Raw genomic sequence first — 25,318 nt, forward strand, 5'->3', positions numbered from 1 at the left:
ACAACTGAAAGGTATCAGTGGACATGTCTTGTAGCGTAACAGAAAATTAAATTCCAGAATTAAGTCAGTTGAACCTAAGTCTTTTGTGTCTCATAAAAGTATAGCTGGAGTTGTAATTCCTTATTCAGCTTACTGAACTTTCTCTATTTCCTGCCACCTATGACACTACCTCTTTTATAGGTATTTGTCTGTTTATCTTTTCCCTCTTCATCAGTTCTTTGAAGATAGGGACCAGATTTAGAAAATGTCTGCATGCCTGGAAGCATCTAGTAATATACTTTGCTCAAAGTAGGTGTGCAGCAAATGTTTGTATGAATGAACAACTTTATATAAATCGTCTTATCCTTTGATTAAACTGTAATGCGTGGTTTTAGCCAGTTTTTATTAAGTAGGAGCATTAGACTGGGAACAATAAAGTATATCTCTTTCTAGCCATCTTTCAATCATATGAGTAGGAATCAAGAATTAGTTCAGGGCATAAAATAGTGGGTACCTCACAGGTTATATTGAATGGCTAGGAAAATGACAATGTTTGTGGCTTGTTACTTCTACAAATCACTAAAACACAGGAGCATGAACTTGGAAGAATTTGTAGTTCTTTGATAAATCTAAATAGCCTGGGACACAAGAGATAAAAAATCAATGGAACTAGTTCTACTGAAATTAAAGGGAAATTAAGCACCAAGTGAACTTAGTAAAGCTTTCAAAATATATGAAGTTGCTTGCTTCAGTTTAGTGTGAATTTTTATAATTTGATCTAAATGATAAGTTCTGTTTTATTCAGAAAGCTTTGGTTTTCAGTAGCATCTGTAGTTTTTATCAACTGCAAAGTGGCTTTTGTATGTCGTTCCAGCATTTCTTAGTGGGGTACAGTATCTTAAAACTTTGTTACTTGGTATTGTTATCTCTTTACTGCTGATTAGATGTTTAGCTGATCCCTTTCTGGTGCCAGGCAACAGAAAGAGAACAGGCAATTAAATGGGAATAGATTTAGTAGAAGAAATTAGTAAACAATTGAATTACTGAGATAAATACGTAATACTATTTTAGAAACATATAAATTAGCAAATCTGACAACCTATATAAAAAGAAGCTGATAATGAAAATATATAAATGAAAAAAAAACCTGACAACATGTAGTCCTATCCCCCTTTTCCACTTCATGGGAATTTGTTATAATAAGTCATATCATAAAATAACTTGTTATTTTATTGCCTTCTCTCTTCAGCCAGAATAGGAACTCAAGGTCTGTCCTTCCTGCCTCCTTATGATGTGATGGTATCTGGCATACTGACATTTGGAAGCTGCTTGGTATTCCTGTAAGAATGAATGATAAAGGAACAGAAACAGTTGAACCACACAGGAAGGATAGTTTTTTTTTTTCCCCTCAAGAGAAACAGCAGAGACTTTGCTGTGGCATATATTCTATGTTAGAGCTTGAGGGGTTAGGATGTCTTCACTGAGTCAAGAAGAGAAATGCCAGACACAGCAGAAGAAATTGAAAGTACAAACTCTAATGGTGTCTTGGGATAAATAATGTGAGGGGACTGTTTTCCCTGAAGGGGGTGTGAATGGAGCCTGCAGGCTGAGAATGGAAAAAGGCAGGTAATCAAGGGTCACAAGTATATGCCATGAACTTTTTTTTCAAGGCAGTGTGAACTATCAAAGACTTAGAAATGGCTGAGGACCACAGCAAATACCAAATACTAAGAGATAAAGAGGAATGGGAGTTGTGCTTCGTCTCTTCAGAAATGTCTCCCTCATAATGCAAGGTGGTTATAATCCAGAAAGCAGTAACAGACTTTGGGAAATGGGGAACGCGTCATCTGCAAGAAAACAGAAAATCACCTTCCATGACGACAGGCTGTGTAGACTATACCCTCCTCACTGCCAACCACGAAGTTATTGACGTCTCCTGTCGGGAAAGCCATTCCGGTAACAGCCACGGGTTTGGACTTATTGTATACCAGCTCCATGCTCTCCTACCAAAACAGGGGGTGGTTACATTCCCTGTCAATTCCTTGCCATGCCAAAGATAGCACGGAAAAATCATTTGGCTAAATCATCTGTTTGCTTTTCACACAGCGTTACAAAAGATCCCGGCTGTGCCAGAAACCACGCTTTACTGCCCCGACATTCATGCTTCTGTGTATCTCTGGTTTCAGGCCGGCTGGATTTCATCAGAGTATGTTGCTGCTTCTTAAGTCAGGCAGAGATGACAGGTGAGAATTTTGGAACTAATGGTGCAGAAACTAAAGATAATACTGTAATGGTTACACTTGTCAGCCCCAGGCCTTAATAAAACACACAATACCCTTATATTTACAAACATTTTCAAAATCAATTGTTCATGAGAATACACATGTATTAATATCAGATGTACTAAGCACACTTCTCAAAGGAGGAGTGTGTGTCTTCCATAAACTAAGACCAGAAAGCTGACACTTGGGTCAAAAATATCCCAGATTTTAACTGGGGCTAGATTTCAGGAAGGGCCCTATTGGATGTGTACACTGCAAGCCTGCAGAAAGCAGTATTAAAATAAGTCTCATGATAGTAACAGAAAGTCTTCATTTTATCTAAAGTGATTAAAAAAATTGGAGTTAAATATTTTAAAAGGTATTCCACACTTGAAATAGGTTTTGTGACAGGGAAAGGCAATTCAATATAATTCATATCTCTGAATATTTCTGATAGTTTGTATCAAATAGTCTACTTTGTGTGCTTGAAGCAAGTCAAAAGAATTATTTTGGGAGAGCAAATAATGATAGTCGCTTAAGAATTCAGTGCTTTTACTCGAGCACGTAAGACAGGTCATTTCTACTAAGGTGACTGAACCTGTAGTGCATGCTGACAGTCCAGGAAGGACAGATCACATGATCTCGAGTGATTTGCTCACAGTACATGAGAGTCACACACAGCCAGTGCAGCAGTGAATGGGATGCCGTGACATTTCAGTTCAGAAAATGAGAAGACCTGGTGGCCTTCTCTATGGCTAACGTGAGCTGCAGGGAAGGTATAGACTCTTGGTCGACCACCTGGGAGAATCAGAATGACCAAGGCAACATTTTTCAATGCTCCTATCCCTCTCTGCCACCACAGGGAAGCCACATAATGAAACTCACAATTTCTCAGAAGGGACAGGAATCTGTGGCATGCTGAAATAAAGAACGTCGGGCTTGTAACCCCTGTATGACTGGCTTTAGCCTAAACAAATACACGTTTAATCAGCAAAATGGGCAATTAAAAATTTCCAAATAGAGGGTTTGCTTTTATATCTGTTTGTAATCTCCATGCAAAAAAAAAAAAAAGCCAGAACAGTTCTTTGCTGAAAATTTTGAGAGAAAACCATAAAATGCCCACAGACAGCCACCAACTTATATAATGTTAAAAAAATCAGCAAAAAATAGAAAAAGGTAAATTGTATGGACCTTGTCAATTCTGTCTTTTTTTCCAAGTCACCTACAAATAATTAAAAAAGAAAAATATAGTAGATTCAGCCTAGTATTCTCTGCCTCTGTATTTGTGGAGATTTACAGGAGGCTATTTATGGTTTCCACATTTGTTATATATCTTGAAATTTCAGTGCCTTCTAAATTATGTGAGTAACACTCTAGGGTCATTATTTCAGAAACAGAATAGAAATATTAAAATTGAGAATTATCTTCTATAATTTTTTTTACACTTTAGCTAAAGGCTATGACTAAACTTTATTTTTTAGCTAAAAAGCAATGAAATATTATCCTCCTCCCCCCAGGACCCCCTCCCCCATCGCACAGTTACAAATAAATGTGAAGAAGTGTGTATGTTTGTTTATGGTCTCTCTACATACATATGTAGACATATGAATATTCTGGAGGTTGTGCTGAGATGTCTCCTCTACCCTATGGTCCTACTTCTGCTCCTTTGTTTGACTCCCATTACTATATTCAGCAGTGGTTTAGACATGTTGGCATTATTATTTTTTAAATTTTCTATTTGTTATTTATTGAGCAAGAAATGGCATGGGTTATAATAATAAATATCCCAAAGGCAAAACCAGTTTGGCTAAGTTGTCATATATATAGATTCGGTGTCTAGGCTACAGAAATAAGCAAAGGCTTGAATTCTGTTTTGCTGGGGTATTTTTTTTTTCAAAGCAAGTACCTATTGAGAATTGCTCTGCTGAGCTCCAACAAAGCTGCAGGGTAAGCACAATTCATACCACAGGTAACCTTCAGAAATACCATGCTTTAAAATGGATCCTTTCCTTTTCATTTGAAACTGACCTTAGATCAGTTTTGCAATAATTACATAATTTGTGGTACAGGAAATGGTTTTGGCTTCAAGGGGAGGCTGCTGATAATAGGCTCCCCTCTTTTAAGTGCATCCATTGATTTCAGTTCCTATAGAATATGAGGATATAGAATATGAGGAATATAAAATCCTCATATTCTATACAAACTATGTTCCTTTAGGAAGCTATGTTCCTTTAGGCAGCTCTATTTTAACCAGGATGCTTTTCAGTGTAGGGAAAAGCAAACCTACCTGTGGAGTAGAGAGCATGTCCAGACTCCAAGAACACATTTTACCATCAGTGGATACAGTGATGAGGTTGTGAGCATTCTGGGTCCCAACAACATTTACACAGTACACGGGATGCTGCAAACACATAAATATGGCAGATCAGACTCCCGCCTAGGAGGAAAGGCTTACATTTGAGTGTCAAATGCATTATTCTGAAACAAGGATTAAAGAGTGACATTATCATATGATAATACAAGCCTGAGGTCATTTGAAACTTTTTGTTTGAACCCAATTTCTTTCTAAAAGCTTGGGCAGCAACGCAGAGTAGTGGAAAAACTTACAAAGCATCACCTTGCTCAGTCAGTTGCAGTGCAGCAGAATTTAAGGAAGTGAGAGTAAATGAGAATTGATGGGGCTGAAGCAGTACAGGAAGGCAGATTTGGATTGCTTGAGTGACTATCTACTGCATAGTTTGGCTTCTAAAACCCCCGTGAATGATGGAAAAAGTCATCAGAAGGGTAGAACTATTGACTTTTGGAGGGAATCATTGTTGGAGTTGAAACTGGAATAAATAAAAATCTGAGGTTTGATACATTGTAGTTACCATGCCAAATGTTTGTTAACAAAATTTTTTAAAAAGTGGCTAATATTCATCAATCTCTTTAAGAGAGAGAAAATGATGATAAGAATTACTGGCACAAGACAGCTAGTGAGATAACATTAGGTTTTTGTATGCTACTGCAAAAATCTAGGATAATGATAAGCTTATTTTTTCGAAATACCACTTGAGGTAGCATGGATATTTAGATTTGACTGAAGCTTGAGAAAGGTCATTTTTTTTTTATCCCAGGAATTGTAAGTAAGTTGCTCTAACTTAGCTTCTCTTATAACTGTAGTAGGTTATCCCACTCTGTAGAATCCTAAACGGTAGGCTAAAATCATTTGCAGCTGCACATAAAATACTAAATGGAAGGTTAGCATAAGCAGAACCTAGCAGTAATTTGGGTTAGATTTCAGGCAGTTTAGCCACCCGTAGCCAAACCACAACTTACTTGATGCTTCTCTGTGCAAATAGCTGACAGTCAAAGTCTTACTCTTGATGAGATATTGTCCATAATACTAGCCACAACTACAATGAAGCAATCTATAATATAGGAAAGTTGATATAATAGAAAGGATGATTCCCAAACTATTAATTATCATATAAACTACTTGTCAGAAGGAACCGTAATGATCATCTAGTACAGCTTCTCATCTGCTTCTACCAAGAAGTGTTCCAAAACTGGCTTAAACACTTTTTTTTTTAAACAGAGAGCCATTTAAGCATTAATTCCTAGTGAATTCTTCCTTCCAGGTTAGGAGATGAAGGAAGCTCATGGAGATACTTTCAAAGCAGTGTCATCTGACAAGACAGAGATAAATCAAAATATTACAAAATCATTTTGACTATTTAGAGATTGTTGTTGTTGTGCCACCCAACCAAAGTCTTGTCTTATTCAGACTGTTATCGTTTTCTTCTGGATTTCAGTTCCTTCTTCAATTTGATATGCTGTGTTCTGTTTGTTTGGTTGGTTCTTTTTGCCACACCCAGCAATGCTCAGAGATTACTCCTGGCTGAGTTCCTGGAAACATATGTAGTGCTGGGGATTGAACCCAGATTGATTGCATGCAAATCAATTGCCTTACGTGCTGCTCCATTGCTCTAGCTGGTATGCTATATCTTGTACAAGTTGCACTTACAGTCAAATTCTGAGACTCGAAAATAACTGTCTTATCTGTATTCTGACCAGAAGAGCATAGAAATCAGAGGACAATGAATTTTCACCTCTTCTATGATTAAAAACAAAACTGTCTGTATTAAGGCATCCTAAAATTACATTTGCATTTTTTTGCAAATGTTATCTCTTACTCAGATGAATGGATAATCATCTAAGTTTCTGTTTTGTTCACACTATGTTTTTACAGAAACTTTCAAATGAATTAAGATCACTGATGGGTTGTGAGACTATAGACAATGCTCTTTCCCAAGTCTCTAGTATATATGGAAGTCACAATAGTGTGCTACAAAATTTAAGACCTGAGTCATACCACATGCAAAGTTTTGCATGAAAGTCAAGTGGAAAAATAGAGGGAACAAAATTTTGCCTAAAAGTAGGAGACTTACTAACATGGGAGGATGGAGAAACAAGGTCCAGAACCTTGTTAAGAACCTGCGGTCCACTATTGTTTTTTAGCAGAAGTCCAGTGGAGTTTCTTTGTTAACCATGAAGCACCAATATGAATCACCCAAACTTTAATGGATGTGGACTACTTAGGTTAGGGTGGACAAAGGAGAGACTTCTGAGAGAATGTACAGAACCAAACGCCTACCAAGAGAAGGACTGTGTGTGGTACCTCTTCCCTGGCTTTAATCAATACTTCTGGCCTGTGCTTTCATGAGTAATAAGACTCAGTTTAAAAGAAAAGAAAGAGATGTTAAAAAAAAAAAAACAGAACAGAAGCAGACACATGGGCCTGCCTGCTCTTATGCGTATGCAGACATATACCACTCTACTCAATGGAGAGGAAAAAAAAGCAATGGTGCAGCTCAATTTCCCAGTATAGATACCAGATTGTTTTTATTTATTTTGGGAATAAACTTACTGTGTGGCAGAAACATTCTGTTTTAATTAGGATTTCCTGTCATCTCAAATGCATATGTGTGGTGGGTGTGAAAGGAAATTAGTAAGTAATCTGTGGTGGACTTCTTTTTTCTTTTTAAATCCTGGTAGCAATCAACCAGGCATTAATGAAGTTAAAATACAGTTGAACTATTAACCATGTATGCACTTTCTAGCTATGAATTCAACAGAACACAGTAAAAGAGGAAAACCCTGTTTTATTTTCTAGTAGGAATAATGTCACTCTATTTGATAAGAACAGCATTTTAAGTAATGTGATCACATCTAAAGTTACTTGAAAAATAAACACATTCTTTGAAAGGGCTTTAGAATTCATATTTCCTCCAAGGTATTATTGCTGAGTGTTATAGATTTTGGAAATATATGTTCCTGAATGATTAAATATAAAATCATATTTTTGATTATTTTATATATATAAAATTCTAAAGGTAAGCTTACAAACGTACCAGTTACCCACTGAGAGACACAAAATGGTTTCATACTACTTGAACAAACACCTGCACAAGCCCATCTTCTCTTGGGTCACAATTTTCTATTATTACTTTGGAGAAATAGGGTAGACAAGAGCAATTTTCCAAGATTCCAAGAACTAGTTTCACCTGTATGTGTCTTGGGTCTAAGTCAATCAGAATTAAAGCTGACTTGCTCTTTGTCATTTTGCATTGTCAATCTTATGACAGAGGAAGAATTTTCTTCTTCCTGGTCTTAACTAAAGTACCTAGCCATTTTTTAAAAACATCCAAATTATTTTGAGACCATAAGATTAAACAAATGAGGTAACCACATTAAGGAAATAGAAACAATGGTAGGGCTGTATCCTTGGCCACACTTTGAGCATTTCAGAGAAAAAAACATCAGTCACCCTGCATGTCAAGGTAGCAAGGATTGATGGAGACATGCCTGTCTTCTCATGCCTTGTAACAATTGCTAAACACACCTGTCATTCTCTTAAAGGAAATGACAGAGTAGTTGTCTTATGAACACTGTTCTGAACCTCTTCTGCTAAATTATGGGTAATGGTTTTGAGATGTTGACTTTTAACCCTAGGGATTATATTGTCACTGTAGACTTTACCATTGAGACATGCACCACACACTTTGGAATTTAAAGTCATAGCACTTATTCAGTCATAAATCAAAAAGGTCTGTTGGCAATAGTCCACTATACCATCCCTAGACATAAAATTCTTACTCTTCATGATCTATCTGAAAATGGGAGTCTTCACCTTATGATGAAAATGCCAAGTATTTCTTTAGAAAAACAGTTTCACAGGTGCCCTTTTCAACTTTTCTCTCTGTTCTTTTGTGAAGTTTTAGTCTATCCTCAAAGGTGACCCTTGGGATATCCCTAAGGACCTTTTTTGTTTGTTTTGTTTTGCTTTTTGGGTCACACTCAGCAGTGCACAGGGATTACTCCTGGCTCTGCACTCAGGAATTACTCCTAGCCGTGCTTGGGGGACCATATGGGATGCTGGGAATTGAATCCGGGTTGACCGCATGCAAGTCCTACCCACTGTGCTATCACTCCAGTCCTCCTAGGGACCCTTTCTGTGTGCTCAGATTTGTAGATTATAAAGATGTCCCACATGCAGTGCTCCTCTCATCTTCTTTTCACCCAGCTTTATTTAATCAGTCAGGAACAAATCACTATAAATTAAATACTTTTAACTTGGAGCTACTAACAGCACAGAACAACATCAATTTTCAGTTGAATTATCCCCCATTTAGGGGGCTGAGTGACGGCAGACATGTGACAGAAGCTTACCGTGTGTGCAGCGGCTGACAGTGGTGTCCGCTGCACTGGTGTCCTTCGATGACTGCGATTGTCCCACAAGACGATCTGGCCAGAATAAGTCCCACCAACGACCAGGTTGGGATGGAAACGAGCAAAGCAGACTGACATCACAGAGGACTGTGAAAAAAAAGGGAAGAGAAATGTGCTATGAAATGAGGGGATTTGTTTCTTCCCGAAGAGAAAATGGTTCATCACATACATAAAACAACCTGAAAAAAAAGCATTTTTTTTAGTTAGATTTTCTAAGTGCATGGCACAGAAATTTCCCAGAAGAGGCTGACCAGTAGTTACCCCTTGGAACTTGAAATTTGAGGGCTCAGCCATATCATCAAATAGGCATAAAACCTATCTGAGGTGAAGCATTGTTGTGTGGTCTGAAAAACTTAGCTTATAGACATTTACCATTTATCAATAAAATTGCATCAGAATTTATGTTAACTCTCCATGAAGCCTTTGGTAACACACTTCTTTGAGGGCACAGGCAATATGAAAGTCATATTAGGTACAGTGTTGGTGAGGCTTTGAGATGTGTGTTTTTCTTTCTGTTTTGGCTTAATGTAGACTTCTAGGAAGCATACTGACCTCAGACTGATTTAACTGGTTCCTCTCCCAGTTTTCTCACCCCCTATGGGTATTATCCTGACCTTGATCTTGCCCACTTCAGACAATTCTTAATGTTATTCCTTGCCTGTCTTAACAAACAGAAATGGATTGTAGTCCAGTTATGCCATGGTCTGTCATAGAATAATGCATTTGGTTTCTCAAATTCCACAAAGGCACTACCTTTTAAAGAAAATTGGTTAGCTGAGCCAGAGCCTTGTTATATCTAAAATGAAACAAGTTGGCTATGACACATCTGCTAAGAAGTCCATTTTGATTCCCTTGTGCTCTCCATGTTTGAATATATAAGTAAAATAATTATTTTTAACAAATGTATTTCATCCCTTCAATTAAATCTAATGAATAAGAAAAGCATGTACCAGATACAATAGAATACGAAGATAGCCACTTTCTTCAAGAAACGTGACATGGTCTTGGAAGCAGGCCTCACATGCTGGGGGAAAAGGCAGTTCAGATAGAGAAGGGAACACCAAGTACAGTGTGGTGAAAGGACCCGTTCGGGATGGGAGAGGCATGCTGAAAGTAGACTATAGATTGAACACGATGTCGACCCAATATCTCCATTGCAAACCACAACACCCAAAAGGAGAGAGAAAACAAGAGGGAACGCCCTGCCACAGAGGCAGGGTGGGGGGAGGGATGCTGGGGTCATCAGTGGAGAACGGGTACTCAAGCAATGTATGACTGAAACACAAGTACGAAAATATGTAAATATGCATCTGTACCCTCACGGAAATTCATTAAAAAAATAGTGCCCTGGTAAAGGAAACTAAAAATCATGTAAGCAAACAGACTGGGCTGCTGTGCATTCATACAGTACCTTTTCATGAAGGAGGTGTCTCTGCACAGTCACATGGCAGGATGACTATGGCAAGTGAAGGGTAAGATGGCTCATTGCTCCCACTTGTGCCTTGAACTTGACAATCTTGTCAGGGCACAATTTGTACACTTATATGGCAAACTTGGCTATGAATGTATGACATGCTACTAAATTCTGAGAGAGAGAGAGGGAGAGAGGAGAGAAAGAGAGAAAGAAAGAGATATAGGGTAATGGGAAGATCTGTTTTAGTCAGCTGAGGAGAGAAGTGGGGATGGTTATGCATATCTTATGAAAGCGAAAGTAGCAACTTGTGTATATGTGGAGCATTCAGCAAGTGGAGAGGAAAAGAAATGTGTTTCTGAGAGCACAATGTAAAGAAAGGACAAAACAGTTATTGGTGTATAACTCACAATTACAATTTGGTTTGGCTGGAAAAGTGACTGTGTAGAAGACAGGTGATAGCAAATGTGTTGGAAAGACAGCCCGCACCAGACAAAAGTAGGACTGTTCTGAATGGCAGACTCTATTTGATTGTGTGTTTGGGCAAGTGTGAGTAATCACAGCTTTCTAAGTAAAACAGAAGGGAAAAAGTTGTTGAACTGATAAGCCATCACCTTAAAGAACTGATGGAAGAACTAGAGAGAGAGTAAAGGAGGTGAGTTGCTTGGCTTGCCTGTGGCTGACCCTGGTTTGATCCCTGGTACTGCATGTGACCATCCGGCAACAACATGGGTCACTCCAGAGCGCAGAGCCAGTAAACTCCCCTGAGAACTGCCAGGTGTGACCCAACTCTCCCCTCTCCCCAATGCCCCTCCCTTAACCCCCACCATAATGATGCAGGGCAGGGGCTGGAGCCATAGCACAGTGGCAGGTAAGGCCTTGCACACAGCTGACCTGGGTTTGATTCCCAGCATCCCCTATGGTCCCATGAACATAGCCAGGGGTAATTCCTGAGTGCAGAGCCAGGAGTGACCCCTGTGCATCGCCAGGTGTAACCCAAAAAGCAAAAAAAAAAAAAAAAGAAAATAGATGCAGGGCTGCAGATACAGCACGGTGGCTAAAGCACCTGCCTTGCACATGTCTGACTTGTGTTCAATTCCTTGGCACCACAGATGATCCCCCAAACACCATCAGGAGTGATCCTGAGCACAGCATCAAGAGTAACCTGAAAATCTCCAGGTGGGGCTCAACCCTCACCAACCCCACCCCCACCATGAAAATGTGATTGAAAAAAAAAGATCTCTTTTTTGCTGGTAAGTTAAGCATACATTTCTAAAAAAAGAAAATCATATCTGCTATTGCCTAAGGCTTCCTTATCAGAAACAGTCTCCAATATGCTGAAGTAAAATAAAGAATGTGGACTATTTTCAGTGTTGTGTTTTCCCAGTTTGAATGATTTTCAGTTTCAATTCCTTGAACACAATTCGATGGTGAACATGCTTGTGCTTCAATCTGGTTTTCATAAAATTCAAGAATAAGTCTCAATAATGATACTGAATTTAAGAAAAAGAAAATAATGCTGGTCAGCTTCTTGTTTTACACATCCCACAGAAACGTTTCTTAGTTTTCAATTGATGAAATTCTTATGTTGCTTGAACTAAGTTGGAAGCATTTTTTTTAAGCTTTGGAAAGACTTAAAATTATCCAGGTGGTATCGACAATTGAATTTACCAAAGCTCCAATCAATATATACAAAGGAATGTCATTAAATTAGAAAAATCCAGAATTCAACCACTCGATTGCTACTGTATTTCAGTTAAATGCAACAAATACTCCACACCATGCAGTTTGTTGGGAGATTAAATTAGAGAAAAATAAATGAAGATGGTATTTTTATGAAACCGAAACACAAAGTTTACAACTTGAATCCAAAGTCATGGGGGGAGTACTCTAATTCCACTTTTTTATTCATTCATTTTCCACTTTCCATCTATCATTAAACATATACTACCAATTAAGTAGTAACTAAATCAAGCCTCCAAATCTCATTCCATAAAAGCCCTCCATCTTGAAATCAAAATTCTTTTTTGGGGGGGAGAGGGGTACTGAAGCATATCAAGTAGTACTTAGGGCTTATTCCTGGCTCTGTGCTCAGGGCTCAGTCCTAATGGAGCGCAGGAGATCCTACCTGGTGCCTGAGATAGATTCTGGGTTAGGCATACACAAGGTATGCACCTTCACCACTGTACTGTCTACTCCTCAAAGCTATTCTTTTTGTTTTTGTTTAGTTTTGGTTTATTTCTTGGGCCACACCCACTTGCTATACTCAAGGAGTATTCCTGGCTCTGTACTCAGGAATCACTCCTGCTGGTACTTAGGGAATCATATGTGGTGCTAGGCTATAAGTGAGGCAAATTCCTTACCTTCTGTACTATCTTTGTGGCCACAACATTAGTTTTATTTATTCATTTATTTTTGGTCACACCTGGCTGTGCTCAGGGCTTATTCCTGGCTCTGCACTCAGGGATCACTACTGGTGGTGCTGTGGGAACCATATGGGCCACCAGGGCTAGGATCTGAGTCAGACGCATGCAAGTCAACTGTGTTGCTGCAACAATTTATATATGCATGAGGAAAAAAGCAAGGCATACTAATTTGTGTTTTATATTTGGAAGATTAGGAGTGGAGATCAGTTATAAGGTTGATCAGTTTCACTTATTTTGTTAAAATTCAATATGCCTATTATATAATTACTATAATATATAACATATAATTGGATTGGAGCAATAGCACAGCTGATAGGGTGTTTGTTTTGCACATGGCCAACCCAGGTTCGATTCCTCCGTCCCTCTCGGAGAGCCTGGCAAGCTACCGAGAGTATCCCGCCCCCACGACAGAGACTGGCAAGCTCCTGTGTCGTATTCAATATGCCAAAAACAGTAACAATAAGTCTCACAATGGAGACGTTACTGGTGCCCATTCGAACAAATCGATGAACAATGAGACAACAGTGCTTCAGTGCCTCAATATATAATATTATATGTAACATATAATATTATATAATATATATATATAAATAATATATTTAATTACAGATAAAATCATATGTTTTTATAACCTACATGTTTGTAAAGGTTCAAAATGAATCTCTTGAGTATGCCACATCTGATATGCCCTGATGTTTGATATGAAATTGGCAAACATTTGGATGATAGACTAAATTTTATTGAAATTTATTTTGTTTTACTGTTTCTGGGCACACATCTGGTTATGCTTAGGATTTACTCCTACCTCTGTGCTCAGAGTTCACTCTTGGTGGTGTTCAGGGAATCATATTCAGTGCCGGGGATTCGAACCTCCTTAGTAGTTGCAAGGCAAAAGCCTTACCCCTGTACAGTCTCTCTGGCCTCTGAATATTAGATTTTTCACCCATTTTTTGTTTCCTTTTGATACATGGAAACAGTGCCCTGAAGCCCTGATAATGAAAATTTCCTCTTCTAATTTGGAAAGTCTGCATCAGTTTTAAAAAACAAACCACCTTAGAAAAACCCTGTCCTCTATAAAGCTACCAATCCAGCCATTGTTGTTAACTGATGTAGAGTTTACTTGCTGTCACTTGAAAGAGAAAATTATTTTTATCATCCTATCATTTATATCTGTTTTGTACCACTATTAAAATATTTGTGGAGGAGGGGGCTTAGGTTTAATTTTTGTGCTTACTTTTTTCGTTTGTTTTCTTGGCTTTTTTGGGTCACATCTGGTGGTACTCAGGGGTCACTCCTGGCTCTGCACTCAGGAATTACTCCTGGTGGTTCTCATAGAACAGATGGGATGCTGGGAATTGAACGCTGGTTGGCCACAAGCAAGGAAAATGTCCTCCAGGCTGTACTATCATTTTGGCCCCTGTGTTCACTTTAAAAGTATGTTTTCTGAGAGACAGCTTATAGGATAACATTGGGTTTGTCCTTTTAGCCTTGCCGCAGGGAACTTAGTTTACCTTAAAGCAATGTCCTTTCTGTATGGACACAAGAAGACAGTTAATACTATGCTTTGTAACTTGGGAGCTGATTGACTCCAATAATATTTAGTCCCGGGCACCTGCTTTCTCAACTCAGTTGCCCTTAGTTCCTAGCACCCCAAAAGCAGGGTCCCAAAGAGGGACGAAATGGACTCAGGGCAGGCTGTGAGCTCCCCTGGCATCAAAATGGGCCAGACCAAAGCACCACAATACTCAACTATAAGTTGAGAGCATGGTCATAGACAAATGCTGTCATGATCCAAAAGTAATGACGAGATTAGGACCTTGCTGGGGTTAGGAAGACTAACCTGGCCTGAGGACTGTAGTCTGGAATATATAGTGAATATCCTCAGGAAGAACCAAACTTTAATTTTGATATATCTCTTACTGTGCTCATACAGAATGACATTGCTAGAAATATTAGAAGTAAATTTACTGTAACTATTTAAGTGGATTACTAGTTTAGGAAAGAAGAAAGTGACACACCCCGGATGGGATCCCGCCCTTAAGCGGATCTCCTCCTAATCTGGAGTTATCTCCTTAGATGAGATTTTGTTGATCTCCTGGAGGAGTGGTCTGACCCCTCTTTGTTGATTTGTTAATGTTCAACCCACCTTTGTGTCACCACCCTATGACTACTATATAAATTAAGACTGTAAGAGATGTAGAGAGAGAAGACACAGAAGCAGGGAGAAGACACAGAAGCCGAACATAGAGCGAAAGAGAATCAGGGAGTCATCGGAGCCAGAAGCAGGGGAAAAAAAGAGCACTAAGCAAGTCAGAAATAAGAGTCAGAGTCAGAAGTGAGAGCAAGAAGGCCTTCAGAGAGAGAGATCGGAAGAAAAGAGATCGGAAGAGATCAGAGGAAAGATGACAGAGACAGAGACAGGTCAGGAGACAGAGAGAGAGAGAGAGAGAGAGAGAGAGAGGGAGGGAGAGAGAGAGAGAGAGAGAGAGAGAGAGAGAGAGAGAGAGAGAGAGAGAGAGCGCCGCCCCGAGAGCCCTCGAACACAACACACACATCACCCTTCCTGTGCATGCACGTTTGTATTTTTTTACAACAGCGTAAGGAGCGAGCACATGCTTTGCATGCAGGAGGTCATATTTGTTCCCTGATGCTGCACGGTTCCCAGAATACTACCAGCAGTGACCTGAGCTGACCTATTGAGAATAGCCCTGATCACTGCTGAGTGTGACTCTACCCCACCCCCAAATTATAGCACTGCTATTTTTAAAAACTTAACTTTTCTAAGACTGGAGCGATAGCACAGTGGGTAGGGCATTTGCCTTACATGCGGCCAACCCAGGTTCGATTCCTCCGTCCCTCTTGGAGAGCCCGGCAAGCTACCGAGAGCATCCCGTCCACATGGCAAACCCTGGCAAGCTACCCTGGTGTATTAAGTATGCCAAAAACAGTAACAAGTCTCACAATGGAGACATTACTGGTGCCCCCTCAAGCAAATCGATGAACAACAAGATGACAGTGCTACAGTGCTAACTTTTCTATACATTAAAATTTTGTATTAATTCAGTTATTTAAGAAGATGTTATTAAATTATATGGTTAATATAATTTAGACAAGCAAAATTAATTGGAAAACTGGTTTCCAAACTTGTTATTCTTGGATCTATAAGAATACATATTCATATAGCTATTTTTATAGTTTTCACTTAGTTTATTTTTTTAATCATTACAACCTCAGAATTTTGTTGAGTAATAATGTATGAACTTTAAACATTCAAGTAAAGGTTTTTCCAGGAGTGGAAAAGTAATGAAAGTCCATGAGAATGTTACCAGTCTTTTTTTTTTTTTATCCCAACCCCCAGAATGTTACCAGTCTTATCAAAGTAAACTTTTCTAACACAACAGTTGAACTCAGTTTTCACAAGAAAAGCAACTTCATTTATGTGACCATATGGCCTGTCGGATCATAGCCATAGAAATAGATTGGAGCTGTATAGATAGCATACTGGTTAAAGCACTTGCCTTGCAAGTGGCTGACCTGGGTTCTATCTGTGGCACCCCACATGGTCCCCTGAACCCACAGGAGTGATCGCTGAGGACAGAGCCAGGAGCACCATTGGGTGTGGCCCCCAGCCTCTTCCAAAGGAGAAAAACAGAAGTTGCTCATATGTTAGAGCATGATATAAAACTGGTGAGCATAACTGTCTCCTGATGCAAATAACAGTGTTACATGAAGAATTACCATTTTCAATAAGATGAGTATCACATTTTGGTAATTTGCATACTCCAGTCACCCAAAATACATGCAGGATTTTGAGACCATGTTTGTTTTGGTTATTTTTTGTTTGTTTGTTTTGGGGCCACATTCAGCAATTACTCCTGAAGCTGCAGTAAGTTATTACTCCAGGTGGTGCTCGAGGATCCATATTGGATGCTGAGGATTGAACCCAGGTCGACTGTGTGCAAGGCAAGTGCCCTTCTCACTGTACCACTGCTTCAGTCTCAATTGATATTGTTTTGAGAATCATGTCATTCTTACTTGATAATATCTCATATCCTCTATAGGTGTAGCAGCCTAATGAAGTGATTTATTGGTCAGCTCTATAAAGGAAGTCCTCCTTCCTACCCACGTTCTCATATATCCATGAGCTGACTGACTATACAAGGTTTCATGCTGTCATTATCTTGAGACAAACAGTTTATTTTGTTCCATTGCATACTGAGAATACAAAAATATGGTGTGCAAGATAATTCCATAGAGAGGAGGGTTGAAACCAAGCTTTCAATGGCTCCCTTGGCCCACTGTACACCTCTGCATTCAATTCAAGAAGGTTCCAATCCTTCAAGTCGTTATAGGGGGGCTGTTTTCTGTTTTGTAGAACTAATTCAGACCAGCTTAAAGATAGTACTTTCCTTAAACACAATTTCAGATACCCAGGGCGAACAACCTTTGATCATTGCTGGCTGTGAAGCATATCTTCTTTCTTCACATTTGATCTAATTGTCCATGTCCTTGTATGCGTGGCATTCTGCCCACTACTTAGCCATTATGCTTGGGTGAAAGAGATATAAGTCCTGTATTCAAAAGCATCTCCTATTTTAAGTAACATCTCTTGTGTGGAGAGGCCTTTCCCCAGAGAACAAATGTCCATATTGTTGACTAAAGCTATTTAATGGTGGAGAGCATTTAATTTTTCTAAAAGAAAGTGCTTAAATAACAGAGGGCTGTAAGGCAGACAAGTCAGATGCTTCTGGCTACTCATGACCTAGTATATATTTCTGCAAGTGCCTAGGAAAAACCCAAAGACGTATTTTTTGCTAATAGAAGCAAGTGCCCGGCAAGCTACCAAGAGTATCCCGCCCGCATGGCAGAACCTGGCAAGCTCCCCATGGTGTATTCGATATGCCAAAAACAATAACAACAAGTCTCACAATGGAGACGTTACTGGTGCCCACTAGAGAAAATTGATGAACAATGGGATGACAGTGATACAGTGACAGAAGCAAGTAAAACTGTAGAACATGGCTGTCAAAAGCCCCTCTTACAGTCACTCATATAGCACCACATATCTGATGTAAGGATGGGAAAGCCAAGACATAAGTCAGTCACTTAACTTTAATTGAGATGAAGGAAAGCATTATTTTATCTTCAGAGCTCTCTTTTCTTTTGAATAAGTATCTAGTGTACAGGACATTCTTTAAGGGAGTGACCATTTACTAAAAATTATTAACGCATTGAAAATATATGATATTTATATATAGGATATGAAAATTACAATAGGTCTCATTCCCCTGACCCTGAAAGAGCCTCCAATCATTGGGAAAGACGAGTAAGGAGAAGCTGCTAAAATCTCAGGGCAGAGTGAAATAGAGAGATTACTGGTGCCCGCTCGAGTATATCTATGAACAACTGGATGACAGTGACATTGAAAATAAGGGTGTACACTAAGAAAGAAAATTATAGACCAATATCCCTTATGAACACCGATGCGAAGATCCTCAACAAAATATTAGCAAATAGGATCCAACAACTCATCAAAAAGATCATGCACCATGACCAAGTGGGATTCATCCCGGGGATGCAAGGATGATTTAACATTCGGAAATCAATCAACATAATCCATCATATAAACAAAAGTAAAGATAAAAACCATATGATCATATCAATAGATGCAGAGAAAGCATTTGACAAAGTCCAACATCCGTTCATGATGAAAACCCTCACCAAAATGGGGTTTGGAGGAACTTTCCTCAAGATAGTTGAAGCCATCTATCACAAGCCTACGGCAAGCATTACCCTCAATGGGGAAAAACTAAGGGCCTTTCCTCTGAGATCAGGGACAAGACAAGGATGCCCACTCTCACCACTTCTCTTCAATATAGTACTGGAAGTACTTGCGATAGCTATTAGATAAGAAAAAGAGATTAAGGGCATCCAGATAGGAAAGTAAGAAACCAAACTCTCACTATTTGCAGACGATATGATACTATATCTAGAGAAGCCTAAAGCCTCTACTAAGAAACTCTTAGAAACAATAGACTTATACAGTAAAGTTGCAGGCTACAAAATCAATACCCCAAAATTCATGGCCTTCCTATACACAAACAATGAGGCAGAGGAAAGGGACATGAAAAAAGCAATCCCATTCACAATCGTGCCCCAGAAAATCAAGTACCTCAGAATCAACTTAACCAAGGAAGTAAAAGACCTCTATAAAGAATACTATAAAACGCTACTACATGAAATAAAAGAGGACATGAGGAAATGGAAACATATACCAAGCTTGTGGATCGGGAGAATCAATATTGTCAAAATGGCAATACTCCCCAAAGCATTATACAGATTCAATGCGATCCCTATGAGGATACCCATGACATTCTTCAAAGAAACGGATCAAGCAATACTAAAATTCATATGGAACAACAAACGCCCACGGATAGCTAAAAAAATTCTTGGGAAAAAGACGATGGGAGGCATCACCTTCCCCAACCTTAAACTTTAATACAAAGCAGTAAGAATTAAAACAGCATGGTACTGGAACAAAGGCAGAGCCGCAGACCAATGGAACAAGGTGGAGTATCCCTACACACAACCCCAAATGTATGATCATCTAATCTTTGATAAGGGAGCAAGAGATGTGAAGTGGAGCAAGGAAAGCCTGTTTAACGAATTGTGCTGGCACAACTGGACAACCACATGCAAAAGAATGGGCTTAGACCTCGACCTGACACCATGCACAAAAGTCAGATCAAAATGGATTAAAGACCTCAACATCAGACCAGAAACCATAAGGTACATTGAAGACAAGGTCAGCAAAACCGTCCACGATATTGAAGATAAAGGTATCTTCAAAGATGACTTGCAACTGGCCAAACAAGTGGAAACAGAGATCAACAAATGGAACTACATTAAACTAAAAAGCTTCTGTACCGCAAAAGATACAGTGACCAGAATACAAAGACTATCTACAGAATGGGAAAGGATATTTACACAATACCCATCATATAAGGGGTTGATATCAATGGTACATAAAGCACTGGTTGAACTCTACAAGAAGAAAACATCCAACCCCATCAGAAAATGGGGCAAAGAAATGAACAAAAACTTTACCAAGGAAGAGATACAAATGGCCAAAAGGCACATGAAAAAGTGCTCTACATCACTAATCATCAGGGAGATGCAGATCAAAACTACCATGAGATACCACCTCACACCACAGAGACTAGCACACATCTAAAAGAACAAAAGCAACCACTGCTGGAGAGGATGTGGGGAGAAAGGGACCTTTCTACACTGCTGGTGGGAATGCCGACTGGTTCAGCCCTTTTGGAAAACAATATGGACGATTCTCAAGAAATTAGAAGTTGAGCTCCCATTTGACCCAGCAATACCACTTCTGGGAATATATCCCAGAGAAGCAAAAAAGTATAGTCGAAATGACATCTGCACTTATAGGTTCATCACAGCACTGTTTACAATAGCCAGAATCTGGAAAAAACCCAAGTGCCTTAGAACAGATGACTGGTTGAAGAAACTTTGGTACATCTATACAATGGAATACTACACAGCAGTTAGGAAAAATGATGTCATGAATTTTGCATATAAGTGGATCAGCATGGAAAGTATCATGCTAAGTGAAATGAGTCAGAAAGAGAGAGACAGATATAGAAAGATTGCACTCATCTGTGGAATATAGAATAACAGAGTAGGAGACTAACACCCAAGAATGTTAGAAATAAGTACCACGAGGTTGGCTCCATGGCGTGGAGGCTGGCCTCACATTCTCGGGAGAGGGCAACTTAGAAAAGGAATCACCAAGTAAAATGTGGTTGGAGGCCATGCGGGGAAAGGGTGATGTGTGCCGAATGTAGACTAGAGACCGAACACAATGGCCACTCAACACCTTTATTGCAAACCACAACACCCAATTAGAGAGAGAGAGAACAAAAAGGAATACCCTGCCACAGTGGCAGGGTGGGGTGGGGGGAGATGGGACTGGGGAGGTGGGAGGGATCTGGGTTTACTGGTGATGGAGAATGGGCACTGGTGAAGGGATGGGTTCTCGAACTTTGTATGAGGGAAACATGAGCACAAAAATGTATAAATCTGTAACTGTTCCCTCACGGTGATTCACTAATTAAAAATAAATAAATTTAAAAAAAGAAAAAGAAAAAAAAATAAGGGTGTATGGGCTGGAGTCATAGGGCAGTGGATAGGGTAGTTGACTTGCATGTAGCCAATCAGGTTTTTGTCTCTTGCATCCCATGTGTTCTGAGCACCACCAGGAATAGTTCCTGAGTTAGAGCTTAGGAATTAACCTAAGCATCACAAGTTGTGACCTAAAAAGCTCAAATAAATAAAAAATAAGAGTGTCTAAGATTGAGTTAGTTTACCTGTAACTTTTAGAATCTTTATATTTAATAAAAATAAATCTGAAATTTGAGATTTTGAAGATTAGCTAGAATGTGTTCTGATGAACTTTATCTTAGATTTCTTCAGCATTATGGGGCCATTCGGTACTGAGGCTCTATCAAATAACTCTACCTTGATTGTGTACTCAGAATACAAAAATATAGTGTGCAAACCATATTTATATAAACCTTCATATCGACTAGGATGGCTGTAACTTTAAAAGTGTCATGCCAACCATATCCCAATAAAACTTGGAGAATAAAAACAATGTCATAAAAAAAAAGTTTGGTGAGATACGGAGACTCTATACATATCTTTGTGTGGTAGAAATGTAAATTAGGACAGCCACTCTGGAAAACAGTATGGTTGTTCCTCAAAAAGTTATACACAGAACATATGACCCAGAAAATGCTATCCTAGGTATACAATCATAATGACTAAAAACATATGTCTACACAAAAACGTGCACACTGATGTTCATACAGCACTATGCATAATATACCCCAAACAGAAATAACCTATATATACTTCAACAGAAAAAAGGACAAGCAAAATTTATGAATTCATATCATGGAATACTGTTCACAATAAAAAAATATAAAGGAATGCTTTAGTGATACATATTATACTATAGATGAACCTTAAAAACATTATGATTGGTGAAACAAGTCACAGAAAGCCACATATTTAATTTCAATAAAATTCCAAAATAGATAAATACAAAGAGACAGAAGGAGATCAGTGGTTGTCTGAGGCTGGGGTAATGTCTACTTTTGGATACACATTTTTACAAGGGAGAATGTGGGATGTCTACTAAAGGGTAAACATCTTTTTGAAGGGTTATTAAAAGATTTTTGAGTTAGTTATTAAGTTAAGGTTGGCCAACTTTATGAGTATATAAAAATGTGGAGTTGTATGCTTTAAAAGGATGAACTGGGTGATCAGAGAGATAGTATAATAGATAAAGTATTTGCCTTGCACATGCCTGACCCAGTTTGAGCCCAGCACCACATATGGTCCCCCAAACCTAGCCAGGAGTGATCCCTGAGCACAAAGCCAGGAGTAATCCTTAGCACTGTCACATGTGGCCCTCAAACAAAAGCAAAAAACCTGAAGGGTAAATTTTATGGCAAATGAATTTGATTTTTATTCTTGTTGTTTGTATTCTTGTTTTCTGGCCTAATCTGGAAGTGCTCAGGAATCACTCCTGGCAGGCTTTGGGGACTGTATGGGGTGCTGTGAATAGAACTCTGTTTAGCTGCATGTAAGGAAAGCACCCTGCCCACTGTACTCTTGCTTTGGCTCTTGATTTTTATTCTTAAAAAGTTGGTGTACACCGCAAAAGATACAGTGACCAGAATATAAAGACAGTCTACAGAATGGGAAACCCCATCAAATAAGGGGTTGATATCAAGGGTATATAAGACACTGGTTGAACTCTACAAGAAGAAAACATCCAACCCTATCAGAAAATGGGGCAAAGAAATGAACAGAAATTTATCAAGGAAGAGATACGAATGGCCAAAAGGCACATGAAAAAGTGCTCTACATCACTAATCATCAGGGAGATGCAGATCAAAAGAACCATGAGATACCACCTCACACCACAGAGACTGGCACACATCCCAAAGAACAAAAGCAATCGCTGTTGGAGAGGATGTGGGGAGAAAGGGACCCTTCTACACTGCTGGTGAGAATGCCAACTGGTTCAGTCCTTCTGGAAAACAATATGGACGATTCTCAAGAAATTAGAAATTGAGCTCCCATTTGACCCAGCAATACCACTACTGGGAATATACCCCGGAGAAGCAAAAAAGTTTAGTAAAAGTGACATCTGCACTTATATGTTCATTGCAGCACTGTTTACAATAGCCAGAATCTGGAAATAACCCGAGTGCCCAAGAACAGATGACTGGTTAAAGAAATTCTGGTACATCTATACAATGGTATACTATGCAGCTGTTAGAAAAAATGAAGTCATGAACTTTATATATAAGTGGATCAACATGGAAAGTATCATGCTAAGTGAAATGAGTGAGAAAGAGAGAGACAGGGGCTGGAGTGATAGCATAGCAGGTAGGGCGTTTGCCTTGCACTCGGCCGACCCGGGTTCAAATCCCAGCATCCCATATGGTCCCCTGAGCACTGCCAGGAGTAATTCCTGAGTGCAGAGCCAGTAGTAACCCCTGTGCATCACCAGGTGTGACCCAAAAAAACAAAAAAAAAGAAAGAGAGAGACAGACATAGAAAGATTGCACTCATCTGTGGAATATAGAACAATAGAGTAGGAGACTAATATCCAAGAATAGTAGAAATAAGTACCAGTAGGTTGGCTCCATGGCTTAGAAGTTGGTCTCACATGCTGGGGAAAAAGGCAGCTCAGATAGAGAAGGGAACACCAAGTAAAATGTGGTTGGAGATCCCACACGGGAAGGGAGACACATGCTGAAAGTAGACTAGAAACTGAACACAATGGACACTCAATACCCCTATTGCAAACCACAACACCCAATTGGAGAGAGAGAGAGAGACCAAAAGGGAATACCCTGCCACAAAGGCAGGGTGGGGTGGGGGGGAGACGGGATTGGGGGGTGGGAGGGATACTGGGTTTATTGGTGGTGGAGAATCGGCACTGGTAGAGGGATGTGTTTGCGAACATTGTATGAAGGAAAAACAAGCTCAAAAATGTGTGAATTTGTATCTGTATCCTCATGGTGATTCACTAATTAAAGAATAAAATTTTTTTTAAAAGTTGTGTGTGTTGGGGGTCAAGGGGTGGGAATCACCTGCCCAAGTTCCTTGGTTTAAATTTCCTGGACTTAAAAAAAAAAAATTTTCCTGGACTTGACGTTTTATTCCTATCTTTTTTTTCTTTTATTTTATTTTAATAAGAATTTTATTTTATTGAATCACCATGTGGAAAATTACAATGCTTTCATGCTTAAGTCTCAGTTATACAATGCTGAAACAACCAACCCTTCACCAGTGCCCATATCCCACCACCAAAAAAAAACACACACATTACACCTCCCATCCCGCCCTCCCCGCCCTCCCCTTGTAACTGATAAATTTCACTTTACTTTCTATTTACTTTGGTTACATTCAATATTTCAACACAAACCTCACTATTATTGTTAGGAGTACCCCACTAGAGTCAGACCTGTTGTGAAGAGACCGCTGCCACGTGGTTTTGGATTTCTGTACTTTAGCAACTAAGTCCAGGGAGATTTCTTCCAGATATTGGATCATTGCAAGCTTGTAAACCCCATCTGTGGTCGTCATAATATGGAGGTCGCTATGCCCTTCACCCCCGGGAAGGAAGAGGCGAGAGAGAAATACCTTTCCCCTCCTGGGCGGGCATGGGGATGCGGCTTAGCTCTCAGTCTGGAGACATTCTGCGAGGGGCTGCCCATACCGAAAGTAATTTAGCTGGCGTCTGGAGTCACGCTCGTGCAGCTGCGGAGAGGCCGCACACACATGCGGCCACCGGGATCACATCTTGGGGGCAGGCGGGGCCGGTGCCACCCAACTTCCCAAGAGCACCCTCGCGTCCTATTGCTGCAGTTCGTAAATCCCATCTGTGGTCATCATAATATGGCGGTCACCACGCCCTTCACCCCTGGCAAGGAAGAGGCGGCAAGGAAGAGGCGAGAGAGAGAAATACCTTTCCTCTCCTGGGCGGGCATGGGGCCGCGGCTTAGTTCTCAGTCTGGTGACATTCTGCAAGGAGCTGCCCATGCTGAAAAATTTAGCTGGCATCTGGAGTCACGCTCATGTAGCTGTGGAGAGGCCGCACACACATGTGGCCCCTGGGATCACATCTTGGCGGCCCCTATCTTTTTTTCTTAAGTAAAAAAAATTAAGTCACTTTCAGGTTCTCATATGGAAAGATTTCTGTGGTGTCAGACCACAATTCTCTCTTGCTTTAATAAAGCGTTCATTTAAAAAAAAAGTTGGTGTACATATAAGAGTCTGATCTAGGGGCTGGAGCAATGGCACAGTGGGTAGGGTGTTTGCCTTACATACTGCCGACCCGGGTTCAATTCCCAGCATCCCATACG

General features: G+C 39.7%; 1 protein-coding gene across 2 annotated transcripts in view; it reads right to left on the minus strand.

Moving 5' to 3' along the window:
- The window catches only part of DYNC1I1 (dynein cytoplasmic 1 intermediate chain 1), a 395,478-nt gene that overhangs the window by 71,192 nt on the left and 298,968 nt on the right, over positions 1–25,318 (minus strand). For both annotated transcript variants that reach the window (XM_055141002.1, XM_055140999.1), the window contains 3 exons: positions 8,952–9,098; positions 4,528–4,641; positions 1,849–1,982 (listed from right to left, as the gene is read on the minus strand). In XM_055141002.1, coding sequence (XP_054996977.1) covers positions 1,849–1,982; positions 4,528–4,641; positions 8,952–9,098 — 395 coding nt within the window. The remainder of the gene's footprint in view (positions 1–1,848; positions 1,983–4,527; positions 4,642–8,951; positions 9,099–25,318) is intronic.

This window comes from Sorex araneus, chromosome 1, assembly GCF_027595985.1.
Source record: "Sorex araneus isolate mSorAra2 chromosome 1, mSorAra2.pri, whole genome shotgun sequence".
In the NCBI taxonomy this organism is placed as follows: domain Eukaryota; kingdom Metazoa; phylum Chordata; class Mammalia; order Eulipotyphla; family Soricidae; genus Sorex; species Sorex araneus.